This window comes from Scleropages formosus, chromosome 23 (assembly GCF_900964775.1).
Source record: "Scleropages formosus chromosome 23, fSclFor1.1, whole genome shotgun sequence".
NCBI lineage: Eukaryota > Metazoa > Chordata > Actinopteri > Osteoglossiformes > Osteoglossidae > Scleropages > Scleropages formosus.
Window position 1 is genome coordinate 319,513 of NC_041828.1, and position 16,778 is coordinate 336,290.

Sequence of the window (16,778 nt, forward strand, 5' to 3'; positions counted from 1 at the left end):
GTAATCGGAAGCGATGTGTGTTTCTGCAGTGATCTCACTAGGTGTGTTAATTCTGTTTCTGCGGTGGCGCTGCGGTCCAGGGCAAGTGTGGGTCTCCTCCACGAGTACATTGCACTCTATAGCGCCGCCTTCTGGGCGCCGGTGGGATCGCAAGGCTTTTGGCAGGACTGTCGCTCATCTGCTGTCTCCTCCTCACATGTCCTACCTGTACATAGAATACCAATAAAGTATTTAGTAATAAAGAAAATGGGAAGTGTGAGATCCTTTTGGTGAAGAGACAGTACTGTACTCCACTGTACATGCTGTGTTTCACACTTGGAGACACATCTCTATGCCGGAACACGGTAACTCTTACCCTGCTCTGACCGCGTGGTGCACCGGGGCCCTCGCGCTCCACGCGTTTGTTCTTTTGCGCTCCTTCATTGTGCCGCTTTTCCTCCCGCAGGCCTGAGACGGAGGCGAATAAAGCGCGTTCGCGTCGCTGCGTTAACCGCGCCGGAAGTGCTGCCTCTCTCTTGGCCTTTGATGACGTCCAGAGCCGAGTCGCCGCCGCCGCCGCCTAATGAACAAACAACTGTTTTTCTCTTACACTTTCGCAAACGGGAGGCGAAAGGGACCAGTTTGAACCCCTCTTCGTCAGCGAGGAGGCCACGCGCCGTTTCGGACTCTACGGCACGAGTTGCGTTTTCCCCGTCCCTCCATCAGCCTCCGCTCGCGGCCCGAAGCGGGTTCGGTACGGTGGTTACGGCCCGCGAGGCGAACCTGGTGGCTCCTCCGCTTCCGGCCACTTGGCGGTCCTGCTCGCAAAAGGTGCAAAATCAGAAGCCCGAAGGTTCGACACTTTGACTCCGTGGGGATAGACCGGGCTCCCCGTACCCCTCGGAGCTGCCGAATCCCTCCCGCATCCAGAGCCGCTCTGCGTCCGACACCATCTGCTGTGATTATTTGCTGTCTGAACGTCACTTCTATAGGAGCCACTGGAGGGATGTGAACCAGCAACGTGGTGGTGTCACACACGCAAGCTTTAGTGTCCACAGTCCTCTCTGTGCGCGCGTGTGTCTAGAGGTCACTGTCTGTTGCAGATGCGCTTTGTTTACTGTGATTTGTGCGGCACTTTGGAGAAGCGGAGCTCGAGAGCGACTCGCGGATTCGGGCGCGACTTCAGGTGTGCGGCTCTGCGGAGGGGGAGGCGGAGGCGGAGGCGGAGGCGGAGGGGGGTTGGGTCACGCGCGTGGACTTCCGGCACCGAGCAGGCGTCGCGCGGCGAACGCATTGAAAACACGCGAAGACGGTAAAAGACGGTAAAGGAGGGTAAAACGGGCTCCTCGTCCCGCGCGGTGAGTGTCACTCTGTGGCCAAGTGTCGCTTTTTCAGCGCGCGGAAGGGAAACTTACCTGTTTTCACCTCTTTCTTCTCTTTTCTGACACTTCTTGACTCACCTGCTGCTGTGTGTCGTGCGCGCAGTCGGAGCGTCGAAACAAAGAGCCGTTTTCGGCGCCGCCGTTCGCGCGTGGAAAACAGTGTGCGGGGCTGCGGGGTCCGTCCGAGAGCTGGAATGTTCCGCGCGTCCGCGTGCAGAGCCCTGCTGCTTGTCGCGCGCAGGCCGAAGCGAAGGGGGCAGAACGTGTGTGCGCGCGCGCCACACGCCTCTGTCTCCCTCGCCCGCTCACGCGACCCTCTGGTTCCCCCCCCCCCTCAGCCCCAGGAGCTGCTCGGTCATGTCTGGCAGGATGGCGGGAGGTCTTCTCGAGCCAAGGGGTGGGGGCGGCGGCGGCGGCGGCGCGGACCCCGAAGACCTCGACGACCTCGACGCGGCGTCCCCCGGGAAGGGTTTTCTGCGCGACGCCAACGGCCGCGGCTTCGAGACCATCGGCTTCGTCCCGGGCTCCGTGGAGTCGGTGCGCGGCGCCCGCCTGTCCTGCGCGTCCTGCTCCGCGCCGACCGCGGCCGGGTGCCGGGCGACCGCGTGCTGCCTGCTGACCTGCGGTCTGTACCGCGCTTGCGGTCGCCGCCTCCTCCGCGCGCCCTGCCTGAGGACGGAGGAGGACGAGGCGGCGAAGCCGCGGCCGCGGCCGGAGGGTCCCGTCCTGCGGGAGCCCGGGCCTCTGCCGAGCAGCAGCTTCCGCTACCCGGACGTCCAGGTGGCGGGCAAGAGGGTCCCTCTGCAGCCCCCGAGGGCCAGCCCCCCGAAACGGGCCTCGTCCCGCCGCGCCGAGGGGAAGCCCCGCGCCAGCGTCTACTCGCTCGAGGAGCCGCCGGACGACGGCAGCGAGGACGGCATGGACGTCGACTCGCTCATCGCCAAGAAGCTGCTCGAGCTGTACACGCAGCACCAGATCGAGCAGCTCGCCCGCTGCACTTCGGACTCGGTGTTCCTGAGCCGCACGAGCCACATCAGCCAGCTCATCGGCGACATCCAGCGGGAGCACGACCTGCGGGAGGAGGATGCCGAGTGCCGCCTCGTACACGGCATCATCCGCCTCAGCGCCCGCAAGCACCCCGGCAAAGGCCACGGCCCCAAGGGGACGGCGAGGCGGGACGAGACTCTGCCCGACAGCGGCAACGACACCATGGCGGACACCACCTGCAGCTTCGACAGTAAGGGCCGCCGTGGCGAGTCGGCGTCGTGTCTCGGCGCGGCTTGAGATCAGCCGCTGAGCGCTTGCTCTCGTGTGTCCCTCCAGCCGAGCACGAGGTCAAGATCTCCGAGCAGACGTCGACAGACAGAGCGGCCAGAGACATGAGGGCGAGCGTCCGCCGAGGTGAGCGCCGCCGCGACGTGGGCTTGACCGCTGCGCTGTCCTGCCGGAAATTTCCAAACGGTCCCGTGCGGGAGCGCATCTTGCTGGGGGAAAACACCCGCGACGCTCTTCTCTCCGACAGCCTCGCGGCGCTCGTTGTCCTCGGCCGGCCGGGTCCTTCCTGAACGGCGGCTTCGGTTTCGTGAACGAATTGTTGCAAAAATCGCCGCGCTTGCACGTCCCCTTAGGCTGGTCGAGCGCTCATCCCTCCTCCCTGTTTCCGCAGCTCCCAGCTTCGGCTCGCCCGTCTCGTACTCGCCCACCCGCCCCGACCCGGAGACGGCCTCCTCGGGGACCCCGCTGCTGCGGCTGCTGAGCCCAGCGTGAGCAGAGCGATCCTTCCGTTTCCCGCCTTCAGAGAGCTGTAGCTTCGGACGGCGGGGGTCTCCGGCACCCCGGTTACCGTGTCCTGGCAATTACATCCCCTTGTTTCGTCGCGTTCTGCTTCTGTCCAGGGCGAGTGAGGAGACGTAGCCCTGAGTCACCTCGCGAGGCGTTCCTCAGAGCCGCGAGCGGATCGTCTGCGAACGTCTCCCTCTATTACGGTGTCGGCGAACCGTAGTCGACAAAGACGGGTGGACAAGTCTCTGCTCCCGATGGTCTTCTGAGGGCTCCAGGGAGCAGCTGGCCCTTCAGCGCAATGGGCCAGGATGACGCCAACACGCACGTTTGGGTGGTCGTGCTGTGGTGTTTTGTGGGAATGCGCGGTGCGGTACGGCTCTGCTCGTAGAGGCTTCCTGCGAAGGCACGTTCGTCCCGCAGACCGAGCGGTATAACCCACAGGTTGGTGCCCCGTGTCAGCGCTGCGCTAATTGGCATCGTGGGCATGATTTCCCTGTAAGGGTGGGGCGTAAGAACGCATGTTTGCTCTCCGGGTGTGTTTTTCAGAAATGCTTCTCTCACCCTGGGACGTATGAGGTCAAACTGTGTGCTGTGGCCAGGAGAGGAACGCAACTGATGACAAATACTGTGTTCTGGTTTCCCATCTTTGTTGGAAATTTATGTTTGTTTATTTATCAGACGCTTTTCTCCAAAGCGACTTCCAATGAACTCTACGTAGTGTAATCAGCCCACGCACCTTCTTCACCAAGGTAACTTACACTGCTAGATACACTACTTGCAATGGGTCACTCATCCGTACATCAGTGGAACACACACACTCTCTCTGTCACTCACACACACTATGGGGGACCCGAACAGCATGTCTTTGGACTGTGGGAGGAAACCAGAGCACCTGGATGAAACATGCAAACTCCACACAGACCGAGTGGGGATTGAACCCACGTCCTCTCGCACCACCCGAGTGCTGCGGGGCAGCACGACTATTAAACTGTGCCCCAGCACTGTAACCGCAGGGTGGTGCGTCTGCCCGGGGGTGGGGGGTTCTGTGACTTTCTCTCACGCGTGTACGATCCAGCGCCGATCTGCCGTCTCGAACCACAAACATCACGGCTTGTCAGCTGACGTCACAAGAACTCGACTGTTCCGTTTCCCCTTCGATCGTCGCTTGTTCGCGTCCCAGGTGTCAGAGCGCCGTCCTGTGACGTTGGACAGGCTGCGGCCCCGACGACCTGCGCTTTGTGTTTGTCTAGCCTACTGCGTGCAGCTCGTGTTCCGGGGCAAAGTCCCAGCGGCGCTTCCTGCGAATACGGTCCGCGCAGCCGAGCAGCTTCCCTGCAGGACGTGGAGCCTCTGCGCGTTCCCCTCCCCCCACCGGCGCCCAGGTGCCGCTCTACCTGCCTGCTGGCGGCCAGCGGAACCTGGCGGACGAGTCTGGGCTCGGGGCAGGAAACAAAGTCCTGTTCCAACCTGAGTGGAACGTGATGCAGAAGAAACCTGTGATGAAAACTCTGCCCAGCTACTTGTCCAGGACATGGTGACGTCCCGTCTGGATACTGCAACGCTCTCCTGTGTGGCCTTCCTGTTACTGCCATCGAAGCTCTGTAGCTGATACAGAATACCGCGGTACAAGTCGTGTTCGACTTGCCGAAGCGCTCCCACGTATCTCCTCATTTCTCTGCAGTGGCTTCCTATAGCTGCCCGCATCAAATTCAAGACCCTTGTTGTCGTCGTCTACAAAGACATCGCTAGAACTGCTCCCAGATATTTACAGGACTCGATCAACCAACCGCTACACCCCAACCGGACCCCTTCGCTCGTCTACTTCTGCTCGCTCGGTGGGCCCGCGCACGAAAAGTAAAGCACGGAGGTTGTCGGTTCCGGCTCCGTCGTGGTGGAACGACCTCCCCCTCTCACTCAGAACTGCTGACACTCTGTTCACATTTAAGGGTCTGAAAACCAACCTCTTCTAGACTCACTTTGCCCATGATCTCTTAAGTTCAGGTAAGGTGTAAATGTTCACGCACCGTAACTTTAAGATCATGCCTGGATAAACCCTACTGCTACTACGGTAATGTAACGTAAATGTTTATATGTATCTCAAAAAAAATTAGTAGGAAGGTGATCAGGAATCGTTGATATTCTGAGTTTTATGCAGCTACTTGTGTGATGAACATTGATTTATATGGTGGAAAGAAACAAAGTAACTTGAGAATCACACGTCTGCAACTGTCTCTTTCTCTTAACGTAATGAACACATTGTATTTTCTGTGAGCTGTATGTCGCTTTGGAGAAAAGTGTCTGCTAAATGAATACGTGTACATGTAAAACAAAGGAAAGCCTGATGTGTTGGGTTCCCGAAGGGTGTGAACTGTGGTGTGTGTGTGTGTGTGTGTGTGTGTGTGTGTGTGTGTGCGGGACAGCAGAGCAAATGACAGTTGACCGTGCGGGAGGCGCTGTTCCTCACCGAGGAGAGATGCTCCCGCCAGAGTTACTGCCGCTCCGCCTGACGCGCCCAGCGCCGGGTTTCTCCGTCCTCGGGGGCCTCCCGGGCCTCGCAGCAGCTCCCCGGTGGAGGTGCGGGACCAAGCGAGGGGTGAGTGTTGGGTCGGTGCCTCCGTTTGCAGCCGTGATGCCTCTGCCCGCGTTTCGAGCTGACGCTCTTCCACCAGGCAAGTCAGCGATTTGCACAAAGTGAAAGCTGGACACAATTCTGTTTTCACATCAGAAGTTGCACAAAACATTGTTTTTTTTTTTTTTTCTTTTTAAAATTATTATTAATAGTATAAGGGCACCACTTCTAGAGGATGGAGAAGATTAGAGCAGAGGAATCAGAACTGTCGACAAGGGGACTGACTGCACACGGGTCCAGCTGGACATGTTTTTAAAACATTTCAGAATAACATAAAGTCTTTCCTGTTACAACTTCTCACGTCCGCTGTTTTTGTACCTTCCTTTAAGTTTCTGTGAACAGTACACTTTGTGAACTTGAGTTGTTTGCAAAATGAATAAATTAAAAGCTCCCAAAAGCTTAAGAAAATGAAAAACTTTAATTTGCCTAAAAGAACTGCTTCATTAGAGTTACAGTTCATTTATTAAGGGAGAAATAATGTTTGAACTGATTTGGTTCTAAGAATTAGGAGACCGTAAGATATTAGATGTGTCTAAATGCAAAGTCAGAATCTTTTCTTGCCCAAAGATGGATTAAACAACAATAGTATTAATAATGATGACAATAACAGTAATGGAGTTAAGAATGAACGGGTCGTGAAATCGGGAGCCCGGCTGCTTCTCCTCTTCGTTCCTCTCGTCCTTGCTGGACTCCAGCATACAGCGCTGGCTTTGGGGAAGGGTCCCGAAGGCCTGTGCTGGAGACACGCGCTCGTTGCGCCCTCGCTCTCCGTGTGCGCAGGAGGAACGACCGCGAGTTCAGCAGTGACCGCTTTACCATGGAGTCGAGTCAGGTTGATTTCTGTAGCACGCTTTCAAGCACAATGGTCATTCAAAGCACTTTACAGAAAATAAAGTGTATAGTAGTAAAAGTACACATAAGTAAAATTATAAATTGGGAACAAATCGCAGGGTCACAGTGAAGTGGAGCCTAACCCAGCAACGCAAGGCTGGGGGGAGGGGACACGCCCAGGACGGGACGCCGCTTCACCGCGAGGCACCCCAAGCAGGACTCGAACCCCAGACCTACACCACAGGACAGGCCCTGGCCAAACGCGCTGTGCTGCCACCGCCGGAGGGCTACGGAGAGCCCTAAAACTCTGACGCTGGTCCGAGGCGCCGGAGCGTCCCGTAGCGCTAGGGTTCGATCGTGGGTTCCATCACGTAGCACTAGGCCCGACGGAGCCCTCGTTGCGAGAGGCCTTCGCCGCCTACAGGCTGCCGTGGGGGTTCCGCTGTTCAAGGATGGGTCATCGTTCGGGGTCTTTAAGTGCGCCGCTTCTAACCCCAACTCTTCACGCTCCTGAAGCTTCTGCGCCAACATGACCCATTGCCTTAAAACACAGCCAGAGCCAGGGGTCGTGTCCCTAAAGCGGACCTAGACAAAGCGACACACGCGTGCGTCTGCAGTAGATCGGACTACCGCATCGCTCTCCCGACCGCTCTTCCTCGAACCGCCGTCGGGCAACTTCAACTCGTTCAAAACGCTGCGGCCAGAACCCTAAGAAATGCCGAGAGGGGTAAGAGAGGACGTGACTCCGGCTCTCGGGTCCCTGCACGGGTTCCCCGTCTCCTACGGATGGACTTATCTTACATATTGCTTACGCATCACTCAACGTTTCGTCCCAAACTACGTGACCGACACGCGTGAAGAACACGACCCCGATAGATCGCTTAGATGGGCAGGACTGGCCGGCTACTGGCGTCCAGGGTGGAAGGAAAGTTGGGCGAAATGGCATTTCGTCGTTATGCTGCCAGACGCTGGAAGCTCCTTCGCGTGCATTTCAAAAACGCCCTAAATGTTACTACTTTTAAGTCTTGCTTTTCTCGTGCTTTTACACGATCGATTTCTTTTACTTTTATTGTGTGACTCGTACTTTCAATGTCTGTTCTTAAATTTATTAGTATTCGTACTATTGGGGCAAGCGGTTGTAGACACTGCGTGTGCGCGCATGGGCCCGAGCAGCGCGGACAGGTCATCGCTGCGCTCGGGCCGCTCTCCGCTCCCCGTCTTTGTCGGGCGCTCATTTTCGTTCCGTTCCTCTTTCTCCTTTCCTGCTAATGGTACAAAGTGCTTCACGTCTCGTCTCCCATGCGCTCGTCGGGTCCCGGACGGAGGAAAGCGGGAAGGTGCGGCGAAACGAAGCGGAATTCGCGCGTGAACAACGGGGCGCTTTCCCGGCGAGGCCGTCGTGCGGCGTCGCTTCCGGCTCCGTTGCGTCCGGATTCCCGCCTTTTGCTTCGGTCGGGCCCTTCGGCCTCACGGCGCCTTCTCGTAAGTACGCTTCTCGAGGGGCTACCGCGACCGCTCGCTCCGGCCCCGGCCCTGTCCCCGGCTCGCAGCCGACCGAGGGGCTCGGCGGGTTCCCTGCCCGAACGCGGTGCGGCAATATGTAGTTATGTAACAGAATGCGCTTAGGAAACGAAATTACACCTGGTGCCATTTTACAGGGCAGTTAGCAGAATGGCAGCATGGAACCTTCCAGAACGTTCTCTTGGCCTCGTGGATACTGTTTCCTACCGGGCCGGACAGCGGGCGGAACGGAAGGTGGCACGGCTGCCGACGGTTATTGGACGGAGCGCTTGTCAGTTAACAAGGGGGCTGCGTTTCATTGGCTGGTTCGTGGAGGTGTGGGCGTTGCCTGTTTCCAGGAAGTGTGCGCCCGCAGTGCGGCGGAGCCGCGTCTCACTTGAGCGAGCGGCGCTTTTCGGTGCGAACGCGTCCGGAAGGCGGTGGAAATGGGCGACGACGAGGAGAAGTTCGACGGGATGCTGCTGGCCATGGCGCAGCAGCACGAGGGCGGAGTGCAGGAGGTGAACCGCGCGCGCCGCTTTCTGTGTCTGTCTGTCTATCTGTCTGCGTGCGTGCGTGCGAGAGAGAGAGAGAGAGCGCGCGCGCGAGCGTTTCATGACGACGGCGCGGTCCGGCGTCGTTCCCGCTGCCCTGTTTGAGCGGTAAACTAAGCGACTCACTCACTCGCTGCGCTCTGAGGCACTAAATTAAAAATGTCGGTTCCCCGCTTCGTCTCGTTCAATCAATCAATCAATCAATCAATCGCTCTGTCTGCCTGCTCCCGTCCCGTCCTGTGTCGCCGCAGCTCGTCAACACCTTCTTCAGCTTCCTGCGTCGCAAGACGGACTTCTTCACGGGGGGCGAGGAGGGAGCTGCGGAGAAGGTGCGTGCGCGTCACGTGCGTCGCGTGCGGTGTGCCTCCACTGCCGGCCCGCGCGGCGATGCGCGTGAACGAAGGGCCTGAGCAGCAGTGTCTCTCCCCCACCCCCAAGCGCAGCTGGTGAAGGAGACCCTGACCCACCACAGCCAGCTGGCGCTCAAGGCCCACAGGGAGAAGCGGGAGAAGGCGGAGAGGGCGGCCAGGCTGGCGGCGGAGGAGGCGGCGGACGGCAGGAAGGCCGAGAAGCGGAAGGAGGAGGAGGAGGAGGAGGAGAAGAAGGAGGACGACGAGCCCAGGATCAAGGAGCTGACTGAGGAGGAGGCGCGGACGCTGCAGCGCGAGATCGACCGGGTGAGGGTCCTCGCCCGGCGGGACGCTTAGGTCACAGCGACGTTTATTCTGCTTTTATTTCGCGCTTTTCTCCAGAGCGACTGGCAGCCTTAAAGTACCTACAGTCGTTCAGCCCTTCGTACGCCTGGGTGATTTTTTGTTCTTCTTGTTGTAGGGTTAGTACCTCGGTAAGTAAATTTTAAATTCAGGGTAAGGTCCTTGCTCACGGGCGCTGCGGTTGGAGGTGGGATTTGAACCTACGACCTTCGGGTCCGAAAGCGGCACCGTTAACCGCTAGGCCGCTCGGCTTCCTCTTTCCGCAGAAGAAGCAGCGGGAGAAGATGGAGACGGAGGCGCGGAGGAGCAAAGCGGAGACTCCGGCGGAGGACCCGAGCAAACGGGTCAGAGGCGTTTGTTTGGCTCCGTTGTCCCGCGCCGTTCCGAGTCGCTGTTGCCGACCTTTGACCTCTGTGCCCCCCGCAGTCGGACTCGGAGGGGGAGGAGGACGAGAAGGACAAGGGGAAGCTGAAGCCCAACGCGGGAAACGGCGCCGACCTGCCCGGCTACCGGTGGACGCAGACGCTCTCGGAGGTGGACGTGAGTGAATCGGCCGTGCGCTCCGCGCCGCGCCGTCCCCGCGTCCCGAACGCTCTTGTCACCGGCGTCTCCTCCGCACGCTCCCCCAGCTGCTGGTGCCCTTTGACGTCAAGTTCCGCCTGAAGGGGAAGGACGTGATCGTGGACGTGCAGCGGCGCAGCCTGCGGGTGGGGCTCAAGGGGCATCCGCCCGTCATCGACGGGCAGCTGTACAACGAGGTAAAGGTGGAGGAGAGCTCGTGGCTCATCGAGGACGGCAAGATGGTCACCGTCCACCTGGAGAAGGTGAGCGGGACGCGGTGCAGCTCTGGCGCTTTGCGTCATTTTCGTTTCACGTGATTTTTCTCGGCTCGTTACGAGCGGCATCTAATGGTGCTCTCCCCCCCACCCCTTCCACACACACACACACACACACGTGTCAGATCAACAAGATGGAGTGGTGGAGCAAGCTGGTCACCACCGACGCCGAGATCAACACGAAGAAGATCTGCCCGGAGAACTCCAAGGTGACCTTCTGATGGGCTCTGGCCTTTCGCTCGCTCGGCCTACGCGGCATCTCGAAACGTGACCCCTCCAACCCCCCCCCCTTCTCCCGCTGGGCAGCTCTCGGACCTGGACGGCGAGACGCGCAGCATGGTGGAGAAGATGATGTACGACCAGAGGCAGAAGTCCATGGGCCTCCCCACGTCGGACGAGCAGAAGAAGCAGGACATCCTCAAGAAGTAGGTTCCTGAGCGCCGAACGCGCGTCGCCGTGCATCTGCAGCGTGTGGGAGCTTCGCCCGCGCGTTGTTCGCGGAAGGGGAAGCTTCCTGTCTCCTGGGTGTTGCTTCAGCTGCTCTCTTTTCTGCACTTCCAGGTTCATGGAACAGCACCCAGAGATGGACTTCTCCAAGGCCAAGTTCAGCTGAGACGCCTAGGACCTCCTGCAGCGCACCTTCCGTCCCGACCCGGGAAGACGAGATGAATAAACGGATTGACGGTTTCTTTCCCTCTGGCTCCAGCGCGTGTCTGTGTGACGGCTTACTTGCCTGTGTCTGTCCCTGTGTGTGTATGTGTTTTTTTTTTGTTTTTTTTTTTTTTTTTTTTTAAATTTTAAATAAAATCTTTGAAATGTCCTGCACTCGTAAGAGCTGCTCGTGCTCTTTACTGTTGGCCTCAGGGGAGCAGAATCTCGCGTTGCAGTGAAAAAACGTGGTACAACAGCGTGAGGTCTGCGGCCACAACCAGTCTGTTGCCGTGGACTGGACTGTTGCGTGTGTGTGTGAAGGAGAAAACAAACATATTTTTAACAAAAGTTTACATGGAGTCTCCAGGTATTCGCATTCAGGAGGGCAGCAGTAGAGACCAGAGCGTCGCCGTAAACGTTGCGCGTATGTTTTATAACGCGTCGGAGGGGGGTAAACGTGACCTTATTCACCCAACAGTGAAACGTGACTCCTTGACTTGTGTCTCATCAGCACCACTAGAGGAGAGAAGTGTTTCAGAATGGGATGAGGAACGTGGCGCTCGGGACTCCACCCGCCCAGCTACCGAACTTCTCTTCATCGCACGTTGCGGTATTTTCACCCGCTGAAATGAGGCGAGTCCCAGTGGGCGCTGGGAAACGGACAGACGCCTGTGTTTACTGTTCTTGTCATAGAAAATGCTCCGAGAGCCTCTGTAAACGGCCCGTGTTCAGCGCACCTTCGCACACGGCTTACAAAGATTAGTGAACCAGTTCGCATTTGTTCCTTTAGCAGATTCTTTTCTCTGAAGGAACAGACGTCTCGGAACAAAAGTGTGTTTCGCTGACACACGGAGACATAGATGGAGACGCACGATGCCCTAAGTGCAGTCTGATGTCTCTCTTTAAACAGCACACGCGTTACACACGTAGAGAGTTGGCAGAGAGCACAACATTTGAACACAGAACATAGTAACGTTACGTGAGGAGCAGCACATAGAACTGATAGGAAATACAAAGGTAGATGTGACAAATAACGCGATCGAAATTTATCCGGTCGACAGAGAGTCTCAAAGAGGTGAGTCTTGAGACCCTTCTTGAGCGGCGAGAGGGATTCAGCAGTTCTGGGTGACAGGGGGAGCTCATTCCACCACAAAATCTTCGTGCTTCTCATTCCGCACATCTTGTGTGTGGGACCCCCGAGTAGGCAGAGGTGCAGCGTAGCGGTTTGGTCGGAGTGGGATCAGCATCAGCAAGTGCCCAGGTCTTGTAGGTAAGGAGACGACCAGTGACTGGTTTCCAGTAGAACTTGGACAAATCCGTATTGTTCACCTTTCGCAAGTTTCGTCCCTCTTTGTGAAACGGGTCCCCGCTCATCAGGACAGTGTATGATAATGATTGATGTGTGATGTATGATGAATTGTTCCCCCCACCACACACACACACACACACACACACACACGCGCGTTAGACAGCTAATGGCGGCGCAACACACAGCTGTGTAATTGCTGACCTGAGGTGGGTAGTTGAATTGGCTGCAGTGAGACAGAGGGGGGGGGACACACACACACACGCTCACATTGAGTGGAGTGGTCAGTCCTCTTTGCTTCCATGTGGGGGGCTGAATGCGTTCTCTGCTTGGACAGTCTCGACTTTTTGACCTCGCGCCCCCGGCTTTGGTCGGTCCGGACACGCCTGTGCTCGGGCGGGCGGTGATGGAAGTCGTCGTGACGCGCTGGCGTGGTGCCGTGGAGGCGGCGGATGTGCACGTGGATCGCGGGTCAGTACATTATGGACTGTGTGGACGGTGTGAATCTTCAGCTCAGCTCTGCTCTGCTCTGCTGCAGCTTGTCCACCGAAGCTCCTCGTCTCACTGCGGTCCCGTCTTGGTGTGGCGCTGGGCTGCGACAGATCCTCCCGAAAATGGCCAATTTTATGGTGCCGGGTGAAAGGGAGCCTCTCGAATTGGTGAGATAATTGCGTGCCGTCGTTTTTAATGGATCCATCTGTGATGGGAGGGGTCCTCGGCACCGTGAAAAATTGAAAACGTCAATCGTATTAATGGTCAATTAGAGCGGGGAGCTCGTTGTCGGTGCGAATAAATCCCGACGTGTCGCTCGCCACCCGGGAGACGGGAAATGTGACGAGGGGGCAACGCGCACGTCGGATTGCGTTGGGTCCGAGGGGTCGGAGTCACGGAAGGGATGGCTTAACGCGCGCACAGAGCGGGTGAGCCGTCGTTCGGGCCTCGTGACGCTGCTGGACGGACCGATTCCCTTGCTCCCTCTTTGCACGCTGGACCTGCCACGGGGCCTGAAGATGGACCGGGAGAGGAGGATGAGGACAAGCGCGAGAGGTGGAATGCTGTCCAGATGTCCCGCTGCCCTCTGCGGCGCCCTCTTTATTCTTCCCATTTCCCGTAACGGTCACGAAATGTTGGTTTTTTGAAAATTCCCTCGGAGTGATGCTTGTTTTTCTGGAATCCTAACAAACAACACACGATTACTCCAAATTAGCACCAAAAAGAGAGAACTGACAACACAGCACCGCCAGTACAAAGATACCAGGTGTCCCGGTTTACCACGAATTACACCAAAGCACAGTGCACACAATTGCTCATCTTTACGATCCTTCGTCTCCAAAGCGACGCCACAGCTTTTATTCCTCACTTTTACACTTGTTTGCGTAAACGGACGTTCAGATTGACGGCTTTGTCCTGAGAATCACAATACTGTACAGTGTGTGTGTGTGTACTGTACGCTCATACACACAACACCCTTCATTATGTTGACCATTTAGATGCACTTTTAAAGTGGCCTTTACCTCTATCAAGATTGGAGCACCTGTACCAGTGACGCTGCATATCGTCGTGCGCTTTGTGTGTCTCTATTTTCGGCGAACTCTGTACCTCGGACGCACGAGGACAAGTCCGTGGAGACAAGACTCCGAAATGGTCCTCGAGTCTCCTGCATGAGACAGGAATGTGGGCGGCTGGAGAGACGCAGCCCTGGAAGGTGGACGCTGCTCTCGGAATCCATCCTGGCATGTTTGAACCACGGTAATTAGCTGGACAAGGAGAGTGTTTCTTCAGGCAATCATGGTAAGTGGCGCTTTGCCCCGAGTGCAGGGACGCAGGAGCACCCGCACGCGCACACGACGCCGGAGGGCCCGTTTCTATCGTTCAGCGCACAGCTCCGTTCTGCGGACGCCCCAGGATGTGTCCTTCTCCACCCAAGGTCACTTTCTGGAGGAGGCACAACCTGTTCTGGAGAAAGGCTCGTATTGTGGGAAAGGTCACACGCTCCCCAGGAACGTTAATGGCGTTCGGTGAGCGTTCAGCCTCCGAGGAAGACCACACGTGCCAAAGGAGGTTTCTCGTTCGAGGAAGGTCGCGAACTCAGATGTGGGCCCTGCACTCAGATTTGTGGTGCTCAAGGTCACGTGTTCACAGGAGGTCACATGGGTTGCGGGGAAAAATACCCGGTTCTGAAGAAGGGCTACAAACGGAGAAGATCACACCTTAGGACGGCCACCTGTACTGTTGGAAACGTCACTCGAAGTGCCGAGGGCTCGACTCCGGACCTCCCTGAGATCGCTCTCAGGGGAGCGAACGCAATGAGACCAAACGCGGAACGCCTTCCTTTTCCGGAGGAACCCAGAGGCGCAAGAGCGGTACGAGAGCAACGTACACGCGGTGACGCCGACGCGCATCGCACGCACTCGGAGAAAGAACAAGCGCGCACCCTGAAGTGCTTCTGCTCCCTTAAGAGAACAGAATTTCGAACCCACAGGCAGTACGGTGCTGCGCGGCGGCAGTTGCAACCTTGGGCCACAAGGGGCGCTGGCGCTCCAGCCAGTCGGGCGGAGGAGCTGCCGCGAGGCCTTTTCCTTGCTCGCGGCGGAGCTCTTGAAACGTGCGAAACGCTCGGAGCCAAAGGACCGAAGAGCCGCGAACGCCGCCGTGGCACGCAGGCTCCGGGTTCGAGTTCACGCAACTCGGAGCCCCGTGAGCGCGGCAGAGGCGTGTGGGAAGCGGTGCTTCGACAGGCAGCCTGCGATGCAGCACGCGGGCCGTTCCTTTCCCCGGCCCACCTCGACACCGTGTGCGACAAACAGGCTGACCGCGAGGCATTTTAAGGAGCCCGAAGCGCCGCGACGCACGCGCTCGTCCCTTTGCCGGGCGCCCTCCGCAGCGGCGCCCGTGGCTCACGCGCCGCGCTCTTTCAGAAGGCCACGCGCACTTTGTGCTCGCGTGTTTCGCGTCGGTCAGTAATACCGACTGCCAGCGCGAGGCGCCCTTGGCGGCTGTGAATGGAACGGGCGAATGCGCTCCTGACTCGAGGACGGCCCGGGACACGCGAGGCGTCCGACGCGAAGCGGAGCGGGTCCGAGGACCGAGAGCCGCCGACAAGCCGTTCCGGGGGGGCTCGCGATGGGCGAATCTCCTCAAATTGGCCTCGCGAGATGCGGAACGGGCGTCCCCCCGCGAGGGACAGGTGCGCGGCTGCGGACGCCCCGGGGAGCCGTTGTTTTCATTATATAAGCGAAGGCACGCAGACGCCATGCGTACGTTCGCTCCTGAAATAGCTACTCGCTTGGCGCTCAAGTCCAATCGATTCTTCGCCTCATACGCACTACACGTTTCCCGCATGCTGTCAGAATTCCTCCTTGGAGTGCAAATACACAGTGTAACATTTACTCCCCGTCAGGCAGTAAGTGTGAAATGACGTTTGAAACACTTGTCTTATGTGCTGTTACTGCACAGCTTCCACAAAGGAGCTCGCAGCCGCAGCGCAGCGCAGCGGAGCGGCCTCCCTGTGCGCGTCCCCGCGCCCTCCTCGCTGAAGGCGGGAGTTTACAGGAACAGCGGCAGCCGCCGCATCACCGCGGAGCGGCACAGGAATGCATTGTATGTGTGAGCGAGAAAGACAGCGCGGCCGCGCAAAATAGTGCGCAAGTCCGTGCAGACGGCTCCTCGGGCCGCCATCCTCCACGTACACGTGCAGGTGACAACGCTTGTTTTGGGTCATATTTTGTTAGCGTGTTGTTTTCCGTCCACGCCTTGGAAATTGTGTCATTTTCGAGCAAAGCGCGTAATCACACAGACACATATAAGTGAGCCGCGGAAGGATCGCTAAGGTTGCCGGTGTGCGCTGCGCCTCTGAAAGCATACACACAGTAAATTGGAGCAGAGGCTCGTGGCAAAACCCGGGCTGGAGTTTTACTTCAGCGCACATGCCGACACTTGAAAAACACGCCGACGCACGACATGTCCGACTTTCAGTTGCGATATCAGTGTTTTGTGGTTGACCGCCGTTATTTGGATCGTGTTTTGCTCCCGCACATGACGATATGTTGGTGAACCAAACTAACAGCCGGTTTCCCCTGGGAGGAGGAGGAGCTCGTGCCGAACCTGAGACGCGCGCCACGGCCACCAGAGCGCGGGAGGAGCGCGCGAGCCACATTTTCCTGTCACCTCCGTTGGTGCGCTAACAAAGATTTGAAGTTGGTTGTTATTGTACAAAAATATGATGAGTCGGAGAGCCTGTCTCGTTGTTACCCCTCCCGCGTTAACGTCTTGCCACGTTATTTTCACTTTTGCCAGGGACCACTGATGGAAGTAGTCTAAGTGTGTTGTAGTGTAGTGTAGTGTGGTGTAGTTTAGTCCAGTGTAGTGTAGTGTAGTGTAGTGTAGCCGAAACCGCAAAGTCATCCTGACCTGTGCGTGAATGTAGCGTTTTCTTTCTTTGTTTCTTTATAAACTAATTTAGTATTTGTATCGCGAATGTCATAAAACATAAACGTTCATGTCATGAAAGAGAATTGAAAAGCAGTTTCTATTTTAAAGTAGAGGAACATTTGCAATGGAGTCAGCAGCGATTGTGCTGCTCAAACCACCCCGCAACACATGATGCGCATCTGCA

The 16,778-nt window shown here is 57.5% G+C and overlaps 2 protein-coding genes across 2 annotated transcripts; both read left to right on the plus strand.

Annotated features, from left to right (window-relative positions):
* The first annotated feature begins 1,227 nt into the window (after nt 1-1,227).
* On the plus strand, nt 1,228-3,862 carry LOC114909414 (keratinocyte differentiation factor 1-like). The gene is made up of 4 exons (XM_029248529.1): nt 1,228-1,337; nt 1,700-2,598; nt 2,685-2,762; nt 3,028-3,862. The coding sequence occupies exons 2-4, from the start codon at nt 1,719-1,721 to the stop codon at nt 3,126-3,128; spliced, it is 1,059 nt and encodes a 352-aa protein (XP_029104362.1). The 5' UTR covers nt 1,228-1,337; nt 1,700-1,718; the 3' UTR covers nt 3,129-3,862.
* A 4,581-nt stretch (nt 3,863-8,443) lies between these two features.
* On the plus strand, nt 8,444-11,027 carry nudc (nudC nuclear distribution protein). Its single transcript, XM_018747838.2, has 9 exons — nt 8,444-8,624; nt 8,909-8,986; nt 9,101-9,334; nt 9,637-9,714; nt 9,797-9,910; nt 10,000-10,194; nt 10,332-10,415; nt 10,513-10,631; nt 10,768-11,027. Exons 1-9 carry the CDS (start codon nt 8,550-8,552, stop codon nt 10,817-10,819), a joined length of 1,029 nt encoding a protein of 342 aa, XP_018603354.1. The 5' UTR covers nt 8,444-8,549; the 3' UTR covers nt 10,820-11,027.
* The last annotated feature ends 5,751 nt before the right edge of the window (nt 11,028-16,778 follow it).